The following is a 24,997-nucleotide window of genomic DNA, read 5'->3' as shown; positions in this document are numbered from 1 at the left end:
CATATTTCTTACAAGGCGTCAATCATCCAACATTCAATTAAATACCTCTGTCAGATGGATGGCCAATTGAATTTGCAGGAAATTGTGGCTATTTGGTAACTTTATTGCAACAGCATCTGTGAGCAAAAGGCTATGTTTGCTAGGAAAAAAATGACATGTTTTTCTACAGTTATAAAAGTGACAGATCTTACATGAGGTGCGGACCAGGGAACAGAGGAGTGCAAAGTTAGCCACCAAAAGATGACTGAAAAGCAGCCCCACTTGACTCCTGCGGTTTTCCAAAGCCATACAACTCAGGACAACATCGGATTAAACAAACCTTCCAAGGAAATGGAATCTACCTTACACAAAAGCAAGGCATACAACATTTCAGACAAGCATTGGCAATGCCAACAGTTGTAACTTGTGCAAGTGTAAGAAAGGCACTTCCCTGGCTCTGCCATCGTGGTATTACATGGCCTTTGACTGTAGCAGATGCAAAATGGGCATATAATAGCAGTGGCTGGCAAATGCCTAATGCATATACACAAGCGAAAACTGTTGGCTTTGCCAGTGCTTGTTTTTAACAGTACTTCATTGAAGGAAGCACTTATTGCTTATAAATCAAAAGACAGACCTGGTTGAGATATTTGTATTACAGCAGTAGCGCATTTACAGCTCCAATTAGGTAATTAACTCTGAAAAGACTGCTATGAAAACAAAATAATCGATGGGCGATTTTACTACAAAGTTTGATGGTAAGGCTTGATACTGCTGCCATAAAGAGATCCCAAGAGGATGTGTTTTGGGACGAGGAGCGTCAGCAACTGAGTGGGAAAGGCCACAGCCATGGGCAGTCAATGGGTGGGTTAATAACCAAACACCACCTACAAGCTAGGTGTCCCTCCTCATATCCCTTGTGTCCCTAGCTGTACTCTAATTTAACAGTTTTAGTGGCCAAAAGTAAAAAATAAATAAACACATTAGTTGGAGGCATTGCCCATCACTGCTCCACTAACAAAGCATCCCAGTCCCTGGATTGATAGTGTGATAGTGGATTGATAGTGTGTAAGTGAGCAAGACAGTGAAATTTGTATAGCACAACTCCCTTCATCAGGAAATGTCTGTAAAGAATGGCAGAACAGCAAGGTGTGCACATTAAGTGCCACAATAAAGGTGGGGATCAGGATTCATAGCCTTGGTCCCCGAAATATAAAACATCTTCCTTTGCCCAACTATTTCACATGATTCAGTAAGTGCACAGCGCCAAGCAGCAATTTCAATCTGTAGTGACACCTACATAATTCACCAGATCAATGCAAGCCATCATTCATTAATAGTATTTCTGTGGTGTTAACAGACTTCCAGATAACTATTAGCCGCGCAGCAATTTGCTGAACATAGTGCACACACGGAAGATAGACATAACTTCACAGTTGCTGCCAAATTTAACACACAATCGAAATATGCACCCAAGTATTTATCCACGCATAGAAAACAGGGTCGGGGCCAAGTTGTGCCCTCCAGGGGTACAATGGACGAGGCCCGTATTGGCAGTATACGAGAGTGGTCAGAATGCACCAGAGGGCTAAGCATCCATCTTGAGCAGGACTACCATTTAACCTTGATACGTTTTCAGACATGTTGCCAGGCATTCCAAACAGAATTTATTCCTGGAAATGTATCTTAAAATAGAAACAATGAAAAAGGCCATGAGAGCCTGCCTTTGGGGTGAAGCACAATGGGCTGCATCAGTAATCCTATGGAGGCACTTGTACACACAATGCCATGGGCCAGAAAGCAGATGGGAATCTTTTAAGATGAAGAAAGTTAATTAAAGAAACGTGAACACGGATTCTCAAGTGCTGGTATTAAGTTTGATGCACATGCTTTCATAAATTATTTCACTGCTTAAAAAAAATAACACACTCACAGACATCTGGAGGGATAGTCTATTGTGTTCTTTATAATGCTGTAGAACTTTTGAAAATACAGCAAGTTACGCATGTAAACTTCCAGGATGTAGCAGAAGCACACAGAGACACTGGGGACATTTGAGCAAAAAATCATTGGGGAAAAACACAGACAATTAAGGGAAATAAACCAGCCTAATAAAGAGCTTGAGGACAAGCAGCAGAGGTAAGGTCGCCCCTGTCGGAGAAGAAACCTACCCATATCGGTAATCCAGATGGCCACTCTCTCGTACAGGAAGTTCAGGATCATAATGATGACGAAGTTCAGGCAGGAGGCTGTGACGGACGTCGCCAGCTGCGGGGTCAGTAGCCCACTTATGGGCTCCAGGCTTTCATTGTTCTCCATGATGCTGGCAAACGCAGCGTAGACGGCCAGGCGGTACACGATCACAGCTATCATGCTGGCTATGATCAAAGAGATCTGGCGAAGGAGGTTACAGATTAGAGGCACACTGGTCACAATACTTGGCATGGTAACCGCACCGCAGGACGCATTCAGGAGGCAAGCGCCATTTCATCAGTAGCCTAAACCACCCGAGTTCTGCATTTGACTATGTATTGCGAACTACGATGAACATGGCAAGGAGTTAACCCTCTTTCCAGGGAGGTAAGCTAGAGCTTACAAAAAACGGTCATAATTTCATTGAAATCTTGAGTATTGCAACCTAGGGAAGAAGGGGAGCAGTTTCAATCCCAGTGGAAAGGTTCTCAAAATGAACCTGTGTCGCCACACAACAGTACACTGTGCAGTAACTTCAAATAGGCAGCACCAGAAACAAACTAAGAGGTTGCATATATAGATATTAAGATCATCATTGAAGAAAGTGCTTTGTTGAACCACATGTCCAACAAAAATTGCTTACCTTGCAATTCAGAGAGTTGCTCAAGAAAGTCATCCCAAAAATGTACATGACCCCCCCCCTCCGGAAGGGCCTGCAAAATTGCATTATCTATTGTGTAGAACCCTTCCATTTAGCAATCTTGTTTTTGCACAACTATGCAAGTCCATTTTTTCTCATAAGAAATGTAAATTCATGAACTGTAATCTGAATAACTTCTTAGTTAAACCAGTCTACACTAAGAGGCAGAACATCATTTTCAACACTTTCAAAAAGAACATGATTTTTATATATTACACTACATACAAACCCAAAACCCAAGAAGTGCAAACTTGCAACTGTTGGTGCAGGCAAAAAGTCACCAGAGTTATAAAATGAAATTATAGGAGAGTAAAGTTAATAAAGGAATTAGTTGTGAAAGAATGCTCACCCAGAATAACACCGTAGCTCCCGAAAAGCAGAAACGAGCAGCTTTGCTAGTTAGAGGCAAATAAGGCTCGTCCTCCTGAAAGAGTGAAGTAAGCACACAGTTCACCATCAGATATTCCATAAAATGAAGCACAAAGAAGAGTGGACTCATAGGTGCTATGTGAACGCAAATACACCCAAATGGGATCAAAACTCACATGTAATGGCTGCAAATGAATTGTCGATTACTTGCAAAAAGAACTTCGCGAAGATATTTTGGATTCATTTAAAGAATTTGTGAATGGTTAGATTAATACTTGGGCTGTTCAACAGTCCGGTCACATATCTAGATTGAGAGGCTTTTGGGATGTGATCAGCAGAACATTTGCTAGTCCAAAAGATGCAAAATCAAAGGATGTATTTGACTATTTCACACAACCCAAATGAGAACATGTTCCCCTACAAATACTCCCGGTCCATTTCCAGACATGGATAAGTGAAGGAGTTGATGAAACACCACCACCCAATATTTATGGCAGGCTCTGGTCTTACCCAAAACACAATGGACATCCACCATACAATCCGTTTCCCAACGATGCCTACTCTGCTTCTTTTTATAACCAGTTCTAGTTCCTATAACATCAGATCAGAAATTCTAAAATGAGCTGCAATAAACAGAGTGCATCATGAAACTTTAACGTAATGTTGATTACTTCATGATAACACCACAGTAGGTATTTTCCTAATCACTACAGTTCTTAACAAAGACAATTTCTTCTTTAGATCTCAAAGTTATTTTTTGGTGACCAGAAGAGTATGGATCACCAGACCACCATTTAACCAAATCCTGCAATTAAATAAGAATGAATGCTGAAAGGTGTTAATAAAACATGAATCAATGGGACTGCTGTGCCTGATTAGAATTGACAAAGTGGTGCACTGATGAACGTCAAGTTCATCCAAATGGACATGTCACAAATATTAAAGCATAGAATTGACCATTTCAGCTGATGACCACACATTCCGCAGCACCAACCAGGAGCGATCCCAGGGAAGTCCAACATTAGTTTTGACACAATGAGCAATGTTTTGTGGGTATGCAAATTATTTTTAGGATGATAACGTTTTGTTTACAATAGTGATGCCCCATGAAACAGACACTTCTTACATGGAGGGTAAATGTTAGTTTTTTGGCGAATTTGAATACTCACAATGTACTGACCAGTGCTTCAAAACTGAGGGTTGATGCCCAGGGATGGCAACTGGATGACGTTTTAGCATGTGTGCTTCTTAGTTTAAATTAACTATTCTAAACACACTACAGGGTGAAGGGATTTGTTAAATTAATGTTCTAAACCCATCATAGCCTTAATGGCTTTTGGTAAATATTAAAGAAAAATATTCCAGTGCAAAAACTTCCAAGCAATACAATAATGTTGAAACCAACCTTTGATCTTTACTTGTGATATTTGTGATTAGTCGTCATATTTAGACAGAAACGTAGAATGTTGTGGCCTTTTTACATTCAAGGGTATAAGGAGTTCCTTACAAATGTTGAAGACTGTAATGGGTGCGGCATCCATAGTCATTACGAAAGCAGCCTTCAACATATGGAAGGAAGTTGCGAAAAAACTTGAAAATTGATTTAGATACGTGCCAAATTGATTACACTCAGTAGTAACAAGATCTGCCCTTGTCCGTGGGTGAAGTAAAAGCTTTGAGGCACTTGAGCAAATGTGAAATTTTATGTCTTCTCTTAAGTGTATTAAGTGAATATTTTATCGAATACGTTTTAATGATATTTCTTTTTGTCCTAAATAAAATGTCTAAAGTTTGTAATAAACTAACTGCACAATACAAATACAAAAAAATGTGCGAGGGCTGTAAAAATGAAAAGGTTATTTTAATGAACACAATAAGGTCAGTAATTTTAAGTTGCCTCGTCACTGTCATTCTCATAATACCTGACATTTAGGTCTTCTACTCTCAAAGGAAACAAACAAGAGAAGGCAATGCTGGTTTCTCAGTTTGCATGTGTATTTAAAGCCATTCTGGAGATCTGGGGTTAAATTACCTACCTGTACAACTGGCATCCATTATATGTCATACTAGCAGTACCACCTGGCAGTACATGGATCTGTAGCTGACATGCAAGTGGGTGTCTGCTATAGCCTTGTGTATGTTGTATTGTGTTCTAACTTCCTATTATTGGAAAAGTCGCAAAATCTGCAATCACCCAAAATCGCCTATACTGTTAGCACAGGGCCAGATACCGCCCTGTGCAGGGTGAATGGGTAGGTTTGGTAAAATATCACTCTCGTCGGTACACCCCACTCTGGTATGCCTACGTTAGCCAGGATTTCATCCCACCAACGGTTATGGGACTGGAGCCAACCCCGAACATACAAACACACTTTCACAAATATACATATATATAGAAAGAAGTTAAGAAAGGCAGGAAGATTTGATGTGTAGGGTAGAAGGTAAATCTCTTGAAATATTTGGAACTACTTTTCTGTAACGTAATTCTAGCATTCAGAGTTCTGTCAGTCTCTTCAATGTCAATGCCTTCTGCAGTGCGAAGACCATCAATGGATTCCACAACGGCTCCTAGAATATAATGGAATTTTACATGCTGGAGAAAAATATTGCATACCCATTACAAAAAATAATCAAAGCTGAATGTGCCGTATTCTCTATACTTCACTGCATCACACAGTCTTTGGCTAGCCCCTGCAGAAGGACCAGATTACCACCCCCATCACCATTGGTGACTATAGCTCCCTCACAAGGAGGTTAAGACCTACCATTCATTATTATTTCTCCATTTAGCTGACAGCATTATAAGTTACATGGTAGATCTTTCTTCGATTAACTATTCTAATTTGCCCCTGGCGTTCATTTTCTCTTTAGTGTGAAGCATGTACGTTATTGATGACTAGATGATGCACTTACTTATCCTGAGGAAGGCCACTAGAAATGTGGCCCTTGTAAGCAATTAAATACAGGTGAATGAGAACTCTCCAACATGGGAGAAAATGAGCATGTTGAATTTTCTAGTTGGAGTGTAATTTAGTTCTCAACACTTTTGTTTATTTTGTAGATGAACATAAGATTCTGGATTGATGATTTAAAACACTTTATCCTGAAGAAGGGTGTTGTCCCGAAATGCGTACAGCTGTAATATTGTTTGATTAAAATATGTTGTGGTTTTTTAAAATCTCTTACAACTTATTCCCAAATCTACTACTTGTATTGTAAATATTATTTACTGATTGTCTCGGTACAGTGGGGTGCAGGGGATGGATGTGAGGGTCTTAAAGTGTAGGACTCTTTTTTCCTTCCTGTATTTGTCTACCTTGTGACAGGGTTGTTCCTCTCACGCTCACACCTCGAGTTAACAGAACATATATTCACTTCCATAAATAAGGAGTCTTTTCTACAAAGTTGTGCACTTATGGTATACACTTTAGTTTAAGCTCTGTAAGAATTCAACTCATGACCAGGGCAGGTGGCAAAAAGATCAAGCTAGGCCACATGGTACTCCAGTTAGCCGCCAGGCAGGTATTCATGTGTGAATACACCACTTTCTATCCAGCAGTTGACAAGTCATTTAGCGTTAGTCTCTCTTAAAAGCCCCTGTGGCATGCATTATTTTGTTTCTTGGGCATTGCTTTGTTTGGGGAAACCACAAGTCAGACCCAAACCGCTGTTGTGCACAGATTGGCCCATTCTGAGCAGAGCCCTGGACCCTCTAGAATGCATTGAGCTGGTTTAGTCTAGTACTTACAATAATTACACATCCTGTGGTTGTGGTGGTGGTACTGGGTGTTTGGCGATTTCCTGGGCGAACCGGATTGTCTGGCTGACAAAACCATGTTTTTAACCCCCTTTGTTTGATTTTAGCGCTGGCTTAAACCAGCCTACCCCTCTATGGGATCTACAGGGGAGATCATACATTCAATGCTCTCAGACTTTCAGAAAAGCAGCAGGTTAAACTGCTGATCAATTTTCTATGAAATAAAAAGGTAACTGCTGGATTTCTAGGACCAGATTTGTCCACAAAGGCTGGACTATGTGTCTTGAGCTGAAATCTGGTTTGGGTATTTGGTTGCAGGATAACCTTTCTGGGCTGTCCTAATCCTGGGAGTCTTCATTGGCTGGATCAGGCTGGTCTTGCTGGGACCGTTTTCTGGACCATTTTACAGCTGGCTTCTGGTTTTACCATTGGGGTCTCCCTCCTTGGTGTTGGAAGCTGCAGTCACCTGAAAAGTTTTTGGGACCTCAATACTCTACCTATTCATCTTGACTTGGTAGGTCATTCCTACTGTAGGCTTCTTGTCTTCCACTTGCAGCAAGCCGTATTTGTCATTTGAGCCACCTGAACCTGCTTAGCTGGGTCATTCCTTCCTCCTGGAGCCACCTCAGGCCTTCCTTTCATTTCGGACTGGTGAGGCTCACTCCAAGGAAGGGTGACTCCAGGTCTGTGGCTCATTGGACTAATGCATCCATGACAGGGGACTGCGTTTGACCTCATGCTCACATATCCGAATCTCAACAGGTCCAGTCAGTCCTTCATCCTTCCGAAAATGATAAAGAGTACCATCAAGTTGGGTAGCAATAGTAATAATAGTAATTTGCATTTATATAGTGCTCCAAACCAGCAAGCATCCGAGTGCTGCTTATTATTACCCACGGTGTGTGGTGCTCATTTATCAAACTAGGCTGGATGAAGGGCTGAGTTTGACTGTGCCGGGACTCAAACCTATGTCGGCAGGCTGTGCATGGATGTCAAGGCAAGCACTCTACTGCTGTGCTATCTGACTGGCTAAAACAATACACATCTGTTATCTGTCAATAGTGCCAAGGTGCCTCTGGGGGTGAAAATGTGTTCTACAAATACACTGGTTATGTTACTTATGTGGCCATTGGTTCATTGCTGGTCTGGTGTTCAAGTGCCTGGTGAACAGATGCCTCAAATTGCCCAGCAAAAGGAAAGATATACTCAATGGATAATTTCCCATTTTGAGAACACTAACCATTATTTCTTAACTCTAGACTGGCAGGTTATTCTTGTAATGTACCCACAGGGGGTCCTTGATTAAAGATCTCTGAATTTTGCAAGCTGAGATCCATTCACAATAAAATATTGACAGATGATTTGCTTGGCCCATTATTAGAACTGGTGATTTGGTTACATTTATTTTCAATTTTCTGAGGGTCATAAACTCAGTACAGTAATTTACCAATGTTTGAAGAGTTCTCAGAGTACTTGACATAAGCCAACATGTGGACCTAGGTACATCGCATGTAAACTGTTCTAAAATCAACTGGAGAGCATTTGTATACAAATAAAATAGGAGCAAGAACACACCCCACCAAAGGCCCCTTTGGGTTCCAAAGGGAATGTGCAGGTCCCCTACCATCACAACAAGCTACACACTGTGTGTTAGTATGGAATGAAACTATTAATTTCAATAACCATTTGGAATTCCCATATCTTAAAGTATTGGCCATATCTTTTCACTGTCCACCAAGTCAAAAGTGGTGGACAGGGGCATAAAAGACAAATAAATGGTACTGTCCTTTAAAGACGTATATCTTGAGGTCTGCAATAAAGTTTAGGGCCTGGTTTAGAGTTTGAAATTTTTTCCAGAACCCCAGCTGTGTGTTCCCCATTACATGTAAGCCAACCGCACCCAATCAGAGAAAGTCGAGGTAGTAGGCTACCGAGGAAAGTCCGCCGGTGGGTTTCCCCGTCACCAGAAGCCAAAGATGATGTCCCGAGGACACTGAAGGAGTGAAAATCCAAGGGCAAGCCTGTGGTCGAGTCCCGATCGCCAAAGCTATCCCGAGGTATGTTCTATGGCTGCAGCACCAACAGGCCAGAGGATCACTGAACTTGACTCCCGCGGCCGGGCCTACATCCATCACAGAGTTTTATTTGCGGCGCCAAACACTTTGCATCTTCCCAGGACTTCCATGATCGATCGTCGAAGTGCACCGCGAAGGACAAAGCTGCAGTATCAGCATCTGGGTTCCCCTTTCCTTTCAGGATCCCGATGCCCAGTGGCTCCTGGTTAAAAGGGAGTCCATTCTCGAGGGGCACCGGTGACGAACCGTCAAAGAAACTCTTCCACTGAAGATAAGTTGGGGTGGTTGAAATTTTTGACCAGGAAGCAAGACTTATTAAGCATTTATGGACTGGGCTTGGTAATATTTTTATTACAGGTTGCCCAGGTGTCTGTCTAAAGAAAACATTTGGATTCTTGGATTCCTTGATTCCTCGATTCCTTCCTTCCTCCCTTCCTTCCTCCCTCCCTCCCTTCCTCTCTTCATGATTTGTATGCTCCAGCAATCTAAAGCCTAAGTGTGGTACCACATAGAAATTGTATACATTTGTCATTTTAGAATTACCAACGTACAAAGTGTGTTATTGAATTGTGTATATACCTCAGAACCTTATTGTTTTATGTAAAGAACTGTGTTAGCACATAACAGTATGTGGACATTCCTTTGTGGGGGCTTGGGGACTCACTGTACTTGGGAACCAGCCTGCATCACCTCCTGAGAGTTTAAGCCTTGGTTGCTCATCCATAGCTACCATATAGATACCCTTGGCTGGGGTGCCCTGTGCCTCTACTCTGCCATGTAGAGATCAGAAGTACAGATATCCACCTGCAGTTCTTACAGCAGGGACCCCATGTAAGCCAAAAGGGAGAACTTTGAACTGAAATAGTGCCAGACGAGTCAACAAGCTGTCTTATCCTTATCAGGTCCATGTACTGGGACCTGCCAGTACCCCTTGGTTAAGTCTAGGATTGATAGGAAGGTGGCTTTTCCGAGTTTATCAATCAATTTGTCGATGCACGACATGGGATTGGCAGAAAAGTCGGAGATGGCATTGACCTGTCGGAAGACTATGCAAAACCTACAGGTATTATCAGGTTTTGTGACCAATACTATAGGGCAGGACCATGGGCTTGAAGAAGGTTTGATAATATTTGCCCTTAGCATTTTATTCACTTTCCCAACTATCTGTTGACGGGCTTCCAGAAGTCTATATGGTTTCAAATGGACAACTTTTCCCTTTGTAGTTCTGATATAATGATAAGCGCCTTGTATTCTGTGAGACACCAGGGAGGGTGCATCGGGAATGTTGTGATTAAATCATTTAAGTCTTCTGGTTGTTGACTAGATAGCTCTTGGGGAATTAATTCAAAGTTATCTGTTTCTTCTGGTACCAAACAAGAAAGTATCGTGGCAGTGGAGGCGGAAGGATTTTCCTTCCATTCTTTTAAAAGATTTACATGGTAGAGATGGGTCTTTTGTTTCCTGTCAATTTGGGCTAACTTATAGGTACAGGTCCCTGTTCATGCTAATATTTCATCCGGCCCATGCCACTTTGAGACAAGTGTATGGTCAGAGGTAGGTAAGAGGACCAATACAGTTTGTCCTATTGAAAATTATCTTACTTTTACCTTTTTGTCATAGGTGGACTTTTGTTGTGCTTGGGCTTTTTCCATAAGAGTATAAACTAGATTTTGAACAAGGTTCATATGCTCTCACAATCTGGTAGCTGTTTGCGAAAGGGAAATAGGTTCCTCTTCTCTTTCTTCCCAGATCTCCCAGAGCATGTCTAGGACATCTCTAGGTTCTCTACCATAAAGTAGTTTGAACGGAGAGAATCCAGTGGACGTCTCAAGGGTCTTTCTTACTGCATATAGAGGTCTGGGGATCATGCGATCCCAGTCCTTCACATCCTCCACTACCAACTTCCTTAGGATAATTTTAAGTGTTTTATTGAATCTTTATACCCATCTGTCTGTTTGGGGGTGGTAAACTGAGGTTCTTAAGGTCGCAATATGGGGTAATTACTTGACTGCACCCATGAGTTTGCTCATAAAATTGGATCACTGATCCGTTCAAATTTCCTTAAGAAAACCAACCCTGGAAAAAATATAGCAATAGAGGTTTTAAAATCTGCTGGATTGTGTTGTTCAGCTTAGGAAATGCCTCGAGGTATCTGGTAGCGTAACCAACGATTACGATGACATATTTGTCATACAGTCTAAAGGTTTCCAACAGTCCAATGATATCCATCACAATCCGGATTAAAGGGACTTCTATTATTGGTAAAGGGTTCAGAGGGGCAGGCAAGGGAATATGTGTACTGGCTTTCTGATGAATTTCACATGTCTGAATGAAGTTCTTTATATCGGCATGGATACCCTGCAAGGAAAACCTCGCACTGATGTGCGCCTGGGTCTTAGATTGTCCCATGTGTTCCCCTGTCAAATGTGAATGTGCAATCTCGAGCATGATCGTTCGATGTGTTTTGGGGATTACTAACTGAATTTTATTTAGGCATTCTGTGGATGTTTTCTTTGTGTACAGTTATCCTTGTCATAGGAAGAAAAAGTGACTTGCCTTCTCTAATCCTTCCCCTTCTGGAATCACCTGCAAGAAAGCCTCGGCGAGTGCTGGATCATTTCGCTGGGTCAGGAAAGAAAGATGCTAGGTTCTTCTTCCTTTTTGCTTCAGTGGTAGATATGAGCTTCCCCAAAGCCTAAGGTACCTCTCTCAGTATCTCCTGGTTCACTCTCTATAAAACAAGGAAATGTAGCCCTTTCAAGAATTCCTTGTGCAATTTTGTCCCCATGATATACTTCAAATGGAATTTCGCAAATGGTTCTGTAGGAGATCCTTTATGTCTCCCCGGAAGTCGGGCTCTAGGACGCCCGCTAGGACATGTAGACCGAGCTTTTAGGCCAGGCCAGATTTGGGAGCCATTCTTATATAACACTGCGGAAGGGGGATTCAAACATTAATATGTGGGAATTATATGATATATGATATCATGTATCGCATTTGTAATGCGCCTATACACAAGTGTTTCATTCCTCTTTTCCCTGGAGGATAGTAGCGTCTCTGCTGCTACAGATATCAAAGCCTTTGGAATCTTTTGTGGCGATAGAGGGATCGGAGGCTCTAGGACTAAGCTTCTGGAATTTTAGGCTACACCAATTTGTTTCCACTGAGTTACATCCCACTCTGACACCACATGTAAGGAAGGCATGATATCAACACTAAGACAGACACAAGTAACCACAGTTCAAAGGTGCTTATTGAATTTCAACTGGGTTTGAAAAAAGCCTATCCAATTCTAATTCTAAAGATGGGAGCAAGCTACGACCATCAAATAATAAGAGTGCTAGTGGTGTCTTGTAAAAATCAAAGGACCTATACTAACAGACCTATTGCCAATTCTTACCCCTAAACACAATTAGTGTGGGAAATAATGTTATGCAAAATTTCACTTTTGTCAGCTCTCCGCTGGATACCTTACCGAGTCCTTCGATTGACACATGGTGCCAGACCATTCTGTCAAAACCATCGTATCTTGGTTTCAAAGTTCAATCACTCATCTACAGTTCAACTTTACTCACGTTGGTTATCACACGCGTTTCATACAATGTTCGTTCCAGCGCTCACCATACAATGTTGCCACTTGCAACCTTGGCTTCAACACAGAACGGCCTTGTATCGGTCTACCCAACTCACCGGCTGTATTGATTTCACTGACACTGCTTTGTTATTGTCGCCAAGGACAGTACCACAGCAGCTGACAATTCTCCCCACAATGATTATCAACGTGGCAGGGTCCCGGGTACCTCCAACACAATGCAGGATTCCTCGGCTTGGTTTCCTGGTCTTAGGTTTTCTATTTGAGGCTTTGTGAAAGTAAGGCTTCCTTGCCAAAAAGGTCAAGTTAACAACCCTCCCTGCGATCCCCTTCTGTTACACCGTCTTTCTCCTCTTGTTAAACTGCCATCTTGAAACTGCGCTTTCCTCGTGTACTTTGCTTTGCTCAGACTGTGCTCTCGAGCTCTGCCTTTTATCCATGTGCGGAAGTGTCATGGAAGTCAGGAATATGTGATGGCCAGTAACTGCCTGACCATTGTATTGGGACACCTCAGGTATACAGATCAGGTGGTAGTTAGTCCGTTTTCTCCCAGAGGGCTTTCTGTGAGAAAGTGTTTGTGTTGTAAAAAGGGGGGGGGGGTTGAGAGCCTAAATATCTTAACTTGCAGGATTGGGTAAAGGTGTTACAGGGAAGGGGATACCGCGTCTCAGCATCCGTGTCCCACTCCCCGAAGAACCCTCATCCAGGTGATCCTCCTGCACTGGTCCACCCCCAGGAACTGGATCCAAAAGTGATGGCTGTGTCCTGGCCACCTGGATGACAGATCCCCGGGGACTAGTGGGTGAGAAACCTTCTGGTTTCTCATACCAGGCACCACCCCCTACTTTCTTCACTAGGTGAAACATTTAAGCTTTGATTAAAACACAGATTTACTTCTTTCACTTGGAATAGTACATGCCCCTGCAGCAGCATAATCTTCATGGACATTGCACACACATGGTGGTCCGGGGTGTGGCGTGCCCTGCGCTTTGTTAAGGCGCTTGTGTTACTCCACTGATTGGGCTCTGCTGACCTTGAACGCAGTCAAATGTGATGTGAATGGTTGAGAGGGGCTGCAGCTTCAACCAGGACCCTGCTCTAGAGCAACACTAAGAAAAGCGCTGGGCACAGAGTCTCAGAAGTGAGAGAGCTATGGAGTGACCCACCCCTCCCCTCTGAAACACCATCTTGGAAAGAGCTTTGTGGAACCTTCATTCATGTGCCGGTCATTGGGGGTTGGGGGAGGGTCACTGAATAATGCACTGAAAACCGTATATGCATTGAGCCCCACTCTTGAGGACAGTGAAGCCCATCTCTGCACACCTCACCCCAATAAAAAGTAATGTATCAAAGCCTAGAACATTACAGTGTTACGTTAGGCTCTGAGTTGTGGGGGACAACATGTGGTTGCTTGTCACAGAAAGATAAATACACCCAGAGACAGATGGCCTCAGCTTACACCTGAGCACTAGGTTTCTTCTATCATAGTGGTAGCTGACTCAGATGCATTTAGAACTAGGGAATTTTGTTGATACTAAAACCTGGTCAATGATTTAATTTTCAGGCCTGGCTCGTGCAGCATTTTGCTACTGGGTAAATGGCCAGGGCAGGCCTCCCCAGGTCAGTGCTTTTTTGGCTTGTTGAACACATCAATGCCACAGATAATGAGTACTTCTGTGTTCATTGATTTATAGATGTTAAATACACTAGCTATAGCAGGCATTGGAGATTTCGGTTACCCACTGCATTATTAATCTTTTACATATAGGCGCCATGTAGAATCTGGAAAATAACATTCCACAAATGTGTGATCGTGGACAAATCACGGCTCCCTCCGTGCCTTGGTTCTTACATGTGGCTGAAATGAGAGCGCCTGGAAACACGGGTGTTGATGCATCCGAAGGTTGTGTGCCATCACTTTCCATGATGTCACTTGGGGTGGGGTCAAATGACATCACTTCCTGTGATGTCAGTTCTGCTTCCCTTGACACTCAAATAATCATCTCTTTCTTTCCATTTGTGCAGGATTTTCATTCCTCTTGTGCATAACTTTTCTTTAGTTCACTATTCAATATTTGGTAAGTACTTGATAAGTCCCTCGACACTTAATGTCCACCGGTTCTCCAGACCCATTCATTATATATATTCATTTGTTGGGCCCCTTCTTTGGCCCCTATTAAGCCCCCTGAGAACCCAGGTATGAGTGCTCTCTCTGTCCCTCACCGGTATGCGGCAGCTCCTCCAGGTGCTAGCGCAATCCTCTTCTGATTTCGCACACTCCCTTCTCCCACATCGAGAGCACTGGTGAGCCGCTCTTGCCTCTTCTGGACGCTCGTGCTGCCTCCAGAAGCAAAGTGGAATCTTCTGTTTGTCCCAGCTCCAGATGGTGACATGGCTCAGAGCTCTGCAGGACACTGGACTCTCTCGTGGCTCTCTCCAGCCTCAGCGTCCATCCCGCTCTCCTGCAGACACCGTCATCCTTTTCACCTGCTTCTCCTCACCAGCCTGCTCCATGGCACACTGGCTTCCCAGACGTTTCTCTCCTCTCATGTAGATCACTCCCTATTATATGCACCTGTAGCCTCTTCAGGGGTTGCACGTGCAATACCTTTGCCTGACAACTATCACTGGGACATGCCTGACTTTCAGAATGGTGTTCTACAGTCCTCTTCCTCATCCCAGTACCAAAGTGGTGTGTATAGGTGGAAGTGTGCATTCCTCCTAGTTGCCTATTCCTCATCCCAGTCTTAAAGGGAATTGAATGGATATATGTGGAATGTGCGATAGTGGGGAGGAGTGGTAATCTACGAAGGCCAGGGGAAGGGAGGATGTATTTTGCCCATGTCTTGATCTACCCAGACGAGGTGAATGTGGGTCTGGTCTGCCCATAAGAGAATATTTTCTCCCTCTTTTTCTTTTCCCGGTTCTTTCATAGGGATGCTTTACCCGAGGTTTGTTTGGTAAAGAACAAAGTTTGACAATACTGTATAATTGCTTCAAGGACTGAAGGTTCATTGTGGAATGGAAATGGGGAATATTGCATCTCACATAAAGACACCCTCCCTTCCATTCCCCAAAGTCTTCTCTACCCAGGTGATCCTCTCTCGCATATCCACTCCCAAGTTCAGGATCCAAAAGTAATGGCCTTGCCCTGGCCACCCGAGTAGAGGACTCTGGGGAGAGGGCAGTGATGCTGCCTTCAGGTTTCTCACAGACATTTGAAGGAGGGCATTGGAGGCTTTTGTCGTGCCAATGTTCTTGTCAAATATTACTAAAAATGAATAAACTATGTAAAGAAATATACCCTGTGATTCCAATATTTGAGTGGCATATACATCTCCAAATAAGCACTGTGGCAAATGTCGCCAATCAGACAGCTAGAAATACAGGTTTTCTTTCGATACAAAATGTGTTTCAAGATGGTTTAAGGAACCTGTACAAACATTGTCCGCCAACACAGTGGTCATACTCACCTTCTCCAGATGGCCTTCCCCCTCCTAAATGCCCTTGGTTTGTCCTGTCCTCACCCACAATTACCATGAATTACCTTAATTTTTACTTATGTGATCTACTGACAATGTTCCTTCAGCCTTCATTTTCACAGTACTGCATGGAGACAGAAACAATAGGAGTGGTTTCTGAGCAAGATCCTTTCCTGCTAACCCGACAGCCAACATGTCTTTCCATTTCAGAGGAATTTGTTGTGAAGCCTAGCACACATGATTAAACCAAAATGAAGAACCACAGAACACAGCTAAGAAAGGCAGCCAGGCAGTAACAGTGCCACATACACTTGATTCTTGCCACACACACACAGGTTTTGAAGATGGCAAACTGGAATTTGATCACAGATTGCCTTGCTTATACCATTCTGCCTATCTTTTAAGGGCTTAAATACAGAAGCAGGTTATTTGAATGAAGTGTGTCTACCGCAGAGCATGCAGTGCATTACATAGGCAAGATTGAATTACCTGTGTTACTGGATTGCGTTTCCTTAGGGTACATTTAACCTCATACTCAGGCCGCAATTGGAGCTGCTGCTGTTCTTCTTCAAAATCTACCAAATCCCATTCATATTCCAGCCTGGCTTGCCTTCTTTTCCAGAACTCCAAAAAGAGAGTAACTGAAGGGTAAGAGTCAAAAGGGAAGTGATGATGGTAAATGATGATGGTAAATGACAAAGATCAACCAAAACAATAACCATCTTGGAATCCTACATTCAGATTATGTTATAAAACAGAGTGCTTAGCAATTCAATTTCGAAGAGTAAAACACATACTTTGTACACAGTTACCATATCATCCACTATTGTCAGGCTAACTTTTATCCACTTCTCACTTTGTATCCAACAACATTATGCATGCAGGGACATTGATTTTCCTTGTTGCATTATATATGGTTGAAATTTAGCAACCTAGTATATAGCCCATAAGATGGAAAGAACATAATGACCATATTTTCTTTATGCAACAGGGTGAACGGTCTGACCCTGTCAAGAAGGAATGGTAGCCCCACTTAAGGGCTCAAAGAACAAGTTACTTTCTTACCTGGTAACGTTCTTTCGATGGGATGGTCCGACAACGTATTCCATATCTATGACAGTAATCACCACAGCTGTGCTGCTTCGGAAAATCTTTCAGCGTCTGTGTCCTGCGTCAATGATATCGATACGCTGTCCTCGAGGGCCTCCGTCGAGCCGACGTCACCGGATGTTATAAGTCGGACACACGACGCCCATAGCCTCAGATATAGTTTTTTCCCAGAACGTGTGGCACCAAACTACTGCCAGTATGACCACAGAAAGCCTTGCGGAAACGTAAGCTGCAATCGCATAAGGAATTCTGTAGCGGGGCAGGTAGGGAGGGAGCGATATGGAATAGGCTGTCGGACCATCCCATCGAAAGAAAGTTTCCAGGTAAGAAAGTAACTTGTTCTTCGAGGGGATTGGGATATTCCATATCTATAACAGACTCCCAAAGCAGTACCAACATATGGAGGAGGGAAAATAATTTAGAATATAGAAATTTAGAATGCCCAATTAAATTGCAGAGTAAATGACCGCCTTGCCAAAGGCCAGATCCTGCCCATGGATAGAATATAGGGAGTAGTGTCTTACAAAAGTATGGACCGAAGCCCATGTGGCTGCTTCACAGATGTTACGAATAGTAACACCCCTCTGCAGGGCAGTAGAGGCAGCCATTTCCCCTTGTAGAATGGGCCTGTAAGAAATTGCCAAGATAATCCATCTAGACAAAGCCTGCTTAGTAACAGCTTGTCCCAAATGCCTTCCAGCGTAACCTATAAAGAGCTGATCGTCCACTCTGACCCGGGACATGCGTGAAATGTAGAAACTTAAAGCTCTCTTAGGATCCAACCGATGGAGCCTCTCCTCTTCCTTACCAGGATGTGGAGGAGGATATAATGCCGGAAGAATGACCTTCTGGCTTAAATGAAATTCCGAGACAGCCTTCGGAAGAAAGGAAGGACGAAATCTAAGGACAACTAGTCCTTATAAAACACTGTGAAGGGTGGCTTAACAGAAAGTGCCTGCAACTCACTCACTCTGCGAGCGGAAGTGATCACAACTAAAAACACAGTTTTAAGGGTTAGCAGTCTCAAAGGAGAAGAATGTAAAGGCTCAAATGGAGCACCCATTAGGAATTTTAGAACAAGGTTCAAATCCCAACCGGGCAGAAACATTAGTGAGCACTTTGAGAAATTAAAGGGATCTTGAAATAAGAACCCTCCTCAGACGAGCGTCTAGCCAAAAGCAACACCTCCATCACGTCTTCAGGGAGGTCCCAAACCTTATACCTCAACCTTTCAGAAGACAAGCGTGAAGGTTGAGGGATCTGACTTCTGGATGGAGAGCCTTGCCCCCCTCCTGTGAGAGCAGGTCTCGGTAGGGAAGACGACGTGGAGGGCAGATGGACAAGTTGAGAAGGTCCAGGTACCACGTTCTGCGGGCCCATGCCGGAGCAATGAGTATCATCCGGGAACTGAACCTACATAACCTCCGCAGCACTTGCGGGATGACGGGGACTGGAGGAAACGCGTACAGCAGTGGGAAGGACGTGTCCTCTTGGAGGAAACTCCTGCGAGGAGAACTTTACGCACTTCCGGTTAACACTGGAGGCAAAGAGATCCAAAGGGCAAAGATCTCAAGGAGAATCTCCTGAGCTAGCTCCCACTCGTGAGACATTGCGCTCTGCCTGCTCAGAGCGCCTGCCGTCTCGTTTTCGCCTCCGGCAAGATGCACCGCCGAGATCAGAATTTCCTGCTGGATGGCCCAGAACCAGAGCTGCATCGCCTCCCTGCACAGAGGAAGTGACCCTGCCCACCCCCCCCTTTTTGTTGAGGTAGTGCATGGCCACTGTGTTGTCTGTTAGAATCAGGACATTCGTCCCTCGCACAGTCGGCAGAAAAGCCTTCAGGGCAAGCCTGACGGCCCTCAGCTCCAACAGATTGATATGGAGTCTGGACTCAGATGGAGACCAACGACCGCTGACTGTCAGCTCATTGGCATAAGCTACCCATTCCGTGAGGGACGCGTCCACCACAATCGTTACCTCTGGCCAGGGCAGCCAAAATGGAGCCCCCCCCTCATCAGATTGCCTTCGACGGCCCACCACAGGAGGTCCTGGGCGACCGAGGGCGGCACCTGAATGGGTCCGACATTCTGCCGGAGGACTGAGACCACTGGTGCTTGAGTGCCCATTGCAAAGATCTCATCCGCAACATGGCCTCTGGCACCAGAAGAATGCAGGATGCCACAAGGCCGAGCAACCTCAAGAACTCGAACGCCGGGAGACTATGGGCATGTTGAAACTTGTGCTCCATTTGCAGAATGTGATGAGCCCTCACCTGGGGAGGAAAACACTGCCACAGGGACGTGTCGAGCATTGCTCCGATGTACTGGAGCCGTTGAGTTGGCGTCAAGTGGGACTTCTTTAATTTGAGGGAGAAGCCCAGCTTGTGAAGGGAGTGGCAGGTGACGGACAGATGAATCAGGACTTGCTCGGGAGAGCGTGCCCTGATCAACCAATCGTCCAGGTAGGGGTAGACGTGAATCCCCCCCTTTCCTGAGATACGATCCCACCACCACCATGAGCTTGGTGAAAACCCTCGGGGCGGAGGTCAATCCGAACGGCAGGACCCAAAACTGAAAGTGCGAGTCGCTACCCGCGAACCTCAGGTACTTCTTGTGCTTGGGATGGATCGGCACATGAAAGTAAGCGTAATTGAGGTCAAGAGATGCCAACCAGTCCTGGAGTTCAAGGGCCTGGAGGACTTGAGAAAGAGTAACCATCTTGAACTTGTCCTTCCTGAGCTTGTTCAAACCGCGCAAGTGCATGATGAGTCTCAATCCCCATTCTTTCTTCGAAATCAAAAATAAGGGGAATACCATCCCTTGTTCCTCTCTGCTAAAAGGCACCAGTTCTATGGCGCCTTTCTCCAGCATGGATTGTATTTCCTGCACAACGAGCGGATCCAGACTCTTCAAAGAGAGATTCCTTGGTGGATTGTCGTGAGGCCTCTGCCGGAAAGGAAGACAGTAGCCGTGGGCTATGATCTCCAGAAGCCACACATCTGAAGTAATGACACGTCACTCTACAAGATGCTGCGCCAGCCTTCCCCCAATAGGCGAACCATGGGACGTGGCCTCATGACTGAGCTGAAGCGGCTGCAGCAGTGCCTGAGGGCAGAGAAGCAACTGCCCAAGTGGCACGCAGAGAAAAAAACCTTGAGGACCTTTCCACACAGAAATGGCAAAAAAAGAAGACCGGGAGGCTTCGGCTCCATCTTGAAAAACATGGCTCCCGCAATTTAACATTACCGGAGTTACGAATAATTTGTGGTCGGGAAAAATCATGGTTATTCATTGTAAAACCACTGCCACCAGGGATTCTGAGCTTAAAAGGTAGCATTTGAATGCTACATTAGCATCTAGACACATGGGATACTAAGTAACCCCTCCAGCACTCTATTGGAAGATAGGGTGTGCTGGGTCTAGGAACTTTAAGACTAGTAAAGTCAATTTCACTTTACTTTCTCTGGGAAACAGTAGTTTATCCCAGAGAATGTGTTTAAACCTTAGGAAAGCCTGAAAGGCTTCCCTGTGCCAGTGCACTGAGGGTGCAGTGTGACACAAATGAAAAGATGATGCTTATGGCATTGGTTAGACTCCATAACCAACGGAAAAACAAGGGTAAAACGCATATCAAAATGCATGAGAGAGTGGGAAAAGGGGTCACACTCTCTCCAGGTAAAAAAAAAAATAAAGTCCTCAAAATCCAGCAAAGTTGCTGGGGGTCTCCAAGGTGAGGGGAATTAGCATTTTTTTGAGAATTCTCCCTAACACTCTCTACTGGGGACGTTACATTGACGATGTATTAATGATATGGAATGGTGATGAAAGGAAAATACATGAATACATTGGACATCTGAACATAAATGACATCAAATTCACAGAAAAATAAGCTCAGAGAGCATAGAATTTTTGGATTTACAAATTTATACAGATGGAGACAAAATCTTGACTGGCCTGTATATAAAACCGACAGCGGTAAACAAAGTGTTACATGCAGAAAGTAACCATGTGAACCATATAATTAAAAACATACCTTATGGTGAAATTCTAAGAATAAAACGGAATTGCAGCTCTAAAGAAAAATATGAAGAACATGTCTTATCTCTCAAAGAAAAGTTTATAACAAGAGGCTACAAAACTGAAGAAGTTGAAAGAGCTATAAACGAGCTGAAAAAATACCCAGAACTGAATTGCTGAAAGATAAACCAACATTGAAAAACAAAGATTCAAAAGGTAGACTTTATTACCACTTACAATAGTGAGGCATACATTTTAAAGAAGCTTCTGAAAAATATTCTACAAAGCGACGATACTATTAAACACAATATAGAAGCCAAACCAAAGATTATCTATCGAAGAGCTCCAACATTGAAGCAAAAAATCAGCCCAAGTCATCTCAAAGAAGAAAAAACTGAGACTCTCGGTCAATTTCTTAAAGTGCCGGCACCGACAGGAACATACAGCTGTGGGAATTGTGCAACTTGTAATCAAATGGAGAATGGAACTAAAGAAATAAGACTACCAAATGGAAGATATCAAAAGATAAAACAATACATCAATTGCAACACAAAATATGTGATTTATGCGATTACATGCATTTGCAAAAAAAGATATGTAGGAAGCACTATCAGAACATTGAAAATCAGACTTCAAGAACATCTAAGAGCCATTAAGAATAATGATATGAGATACCCTATGACAGTGCACTATAATCAAGATCATGAAATATCTGAGATAAAAGAAATTACATTTTTAGGCATTGAAAGAGTTGACACAATGGAAAGAGGTGGAAATAGAGAGCTCCAGCTAAGAAGAAGAGAAGCCAAATGGATTTGTATTCTGGACACGTGTCACTCTGGCCTGAATTCGGAACATGAGATGGCCTATTGGCTATAGAAAGCTGAACTATGAAAATAGAATGCAAGGCTGTCTAAATTGTATCCAAAAAATTTATAAGCACTATCATGTCTTGATATATCTTCTTTTTATCATGTTTTATGAAAATATGTGTTGAATTGCAGTAAAATTGCTTTTTTTTTTTTCCTAAAAAATGTCTTTTACCTTATGGTTATAATTTGAAATAAGTCTTCTCAAATTTGCTCTATTAATTCTTTTCTTTCTTGGCTTTCCTTTGTTTTTTACTTTGATTTGAAAATAATGGACCCGTCTGAAAGGATCCATAGGAAGGATACATTCGAAGTAGGCAAACGTTATAAAAAGGAATCACTATGGTTTCATGGCAGAAATAGAGAATCAAAATGGCCGCCGCACGTAAAAGCGTGACGTGTGACGTCATTGCGTAACATGATGCGGTGACGTCATACGTTACGCGATTGCCGTCTTTATAAAGGATAGAAAATAGCACAGAAAGGTAGTGCGGACTATGGCAGACTGAATGCAATCAAACCGAGCAAAAATAAAAGGTAATTCAATTTAATCTAATTCCTTTCAGATAATTTTGGGCGTGAACAGCATTTTAAACTTCGTATTCTGTAACTTTGGGGAAGAGCTTCACAGGCGCTCTACCTTTACAATAAAAGTTACTGCTCTAAAGAGGGCATTTGAATGAAGTTTGACAAATGATACAAAGAGTGAGGTTAAACTGATGTTACCCTCTCTCATCGTTTACAGACATGTACTAATAAAAGAACTCAAAAATGAGAGAGACAAAACGAAAGAGGAATTATTAATCAGAGATATGTTTACTCAATAAGGAACTTAGGTGAGTACATCTAATAGGCTAATGTAATCAGAGTTGCTCACCCAACACACCACCACTACTTAATTATTAAAATAAATCTAAACATAACTCATTCATTCTTTTCTTACTTTCTTTCATATTCGTTCTTTATTCAGCATCTCTCCTGATGAACCACGAGTATAAGACGTGGGGAAACCCGTGTTGAGAGGCAAAAAAACTATCAGTTTGTGAATCAATGTTTGGAAAAAAGGATATTGCATGCTACTAATGCAAAAAATAAATATTACTTAAAAAGTGAACTTGCTGGTGTGACGGATATATTATTTTGCCTGAAGCGCATTCCACCTAAGTGTTTTCCAAAAAGAAAACTCTCTATAATAAAAATGACATTTAACCAGAGGCGTTGCTAGGGAGGAGGGGGGGGGCTTAGCAGGCTATAGCCCTGGGTTTTTTGGTTGTAAACCCGAATAGAATCTGAGGGTCTACAACCAAAAGGCTAGCTAGCCCTGAAGTCCCGAAAATCCCGCCATTAATGGAGCCCCAGATCTTTTCCAGACCTAGTAACACCCCTGCATCTAACTCACTAAAAGTGTCACACCAGTCAAGAAGGGCAGAAGCATTCCTTAGTGTCTGCAAATTATCCTGATCATTAAAGCATCCTGAACCACTGTTGAATCACAAGTAATAAATGGCCTCCCCTGTCGTAATCTGTGGGAAATACGTATTTTGTATGTTTAAGAGAACTGAAGTAGAAAATGAGACAGTAACATTTCTCATCTGCACACCATGCAATATTTTACAATTTGTAACCAAGACCATTTAGATTGAAAAGATGGGAGAACGTTTACTGTTCTGCGGACATTGGATTAAGGTGTCTGGGCATATTATATTAATACGTGCCAATGGATGGACCTACATGGCCATAATTAACAGCAGGTAAATGGTGGAATACCTGGACGCTTGATGACCGGGGCATTGCAAATACCTATCCAATGTGGATACAAATGTCGACACGGTTGATCTGCCAATTGTGGTTATACATTAACTGCTACATTTAGTTTAACTCAGATTGTTTGTATGATGTTCCTTTTGTGAGTTGTGTAAGAAGGCTCTTTAGCAGGGCGTGTGTGCCCCATTTTGTTTTGTCTATGACATCTTCGATTCTTCAGTATTTATTTTTGGTGTGTTTGTCACTATTCACCAGGTGATTAAATCAATGTCCATGTTTATTTGTGGCATTTCTTCTATCCTTAGAAAATGCTGCAGGGTTTAGCTCCGGGGCAGTAGCCTATTCTGAGGTGGGTAGTCAGGCACACTTTGCGCCCTTGAGAAATGCGTATGTGACTAGCTCACACCTCTGTACAATGCCATCTGCTGGAGGGGATGGGGCGGGGGGGGTGCCACAACGACTCCAGCCTCCAAATTCATCCAGGACAGACTGGGAAGTAATCAGTGGTCATCCAGATGATGAGCTACAACAACCCATTGGGCCAGCTTTTGATCACAGAAGGGGCCTCGGAATAACTGACCAAATGACTACCTGAACCACGCTGGAAATGTGAATGGCTTAGTATGACGAATTCAGGCTGATGATCCCTTTATTCAAATATAGTTCTCAGGAAATCACTATACTCATTGCGTTGTACTTACATGACTTGCCTGATTTTAGCATGTGCCATAAGCATGTGCTTTCAGATGCCATCTTCACCTTTACATCTTCAGCAAGTTTGTTCAGCTACCAGAATGATTTCTGAAAATTATTTTGTGTTTAATTAACCAGGTGTATAATACACCAAAGAAGAGTGGAGTGAGATTAGTTACACATTTCTCTTTACTCCTCAGCACTAAACTCAACCACAATACACGTATGCCATCTACATCTGCACATATTCTATAACTTTGCAAGCTGGTGCCCCAGTTAACATTCAAGGATGTGTACATAGAATGTACTTTATTTTTAATAAAAAAAAGCTCTGCAGTTGCCGCATACAACATTAGGCAACTGATCTCCACCTAGTCCTACTACGTTGCTATGTGATT

At 43.0% G+C, this 24,997-nt stretch overlaps 1 protein-coding gene across 7 annotated transcripts in view; it reads right to left on the bottom strand.

Moving 5' to 3' along the window:
- Positions 1–24,997, bottom strand: part of ANO5 (anoctamin 5) — a 652,338-nt gene that overhangs the window by 166,704 nt on the left and 460,637 nt on the right. For all 7 annotated transcript variants that reach the window (XM_069623486.1, XM_069623488.1, XM_069623491.1 and 4 more), the window contains 3 exons: positions 16,637–16,788; positions 3,222–3,296; positions 2,151–2,373 (listed from right to left, as the gene is read on the bottom strand). In XM_069623486.1, coding sequence (XP_069479587.1) covers positions 2,151–2,373; positions 3,222–3,296; positions 16,637–16,788 — 450 coding nt within the window. The remainder of the gene's footprint in view (positions 1–2,150; positions 2,374–3,221; positions 3,297–16,636; positions 16,789–24,997) is intronic.

This window comes from Ambystoma mexicanum, chromosome 11 (genome assembly GCF_040938575.1).
Source record: "Ambystoma mexicanum isolate Mex_15411 chromosome 11, UKY_AmexF1_1, whole genome shotgun sequence".
Classification (NCBI taxonomy): Eukaryota; Metazoa; Chordata; class Amphibia; order Caudata; family Ambystomatidae; genus Ambystoma; species Ambystoma mexicanum.
The sequence above is the reverse complement of the archived record's forward strand: the minus strand, read 5'-3'. Positions and strand labels throughout refer to the sequence as shown.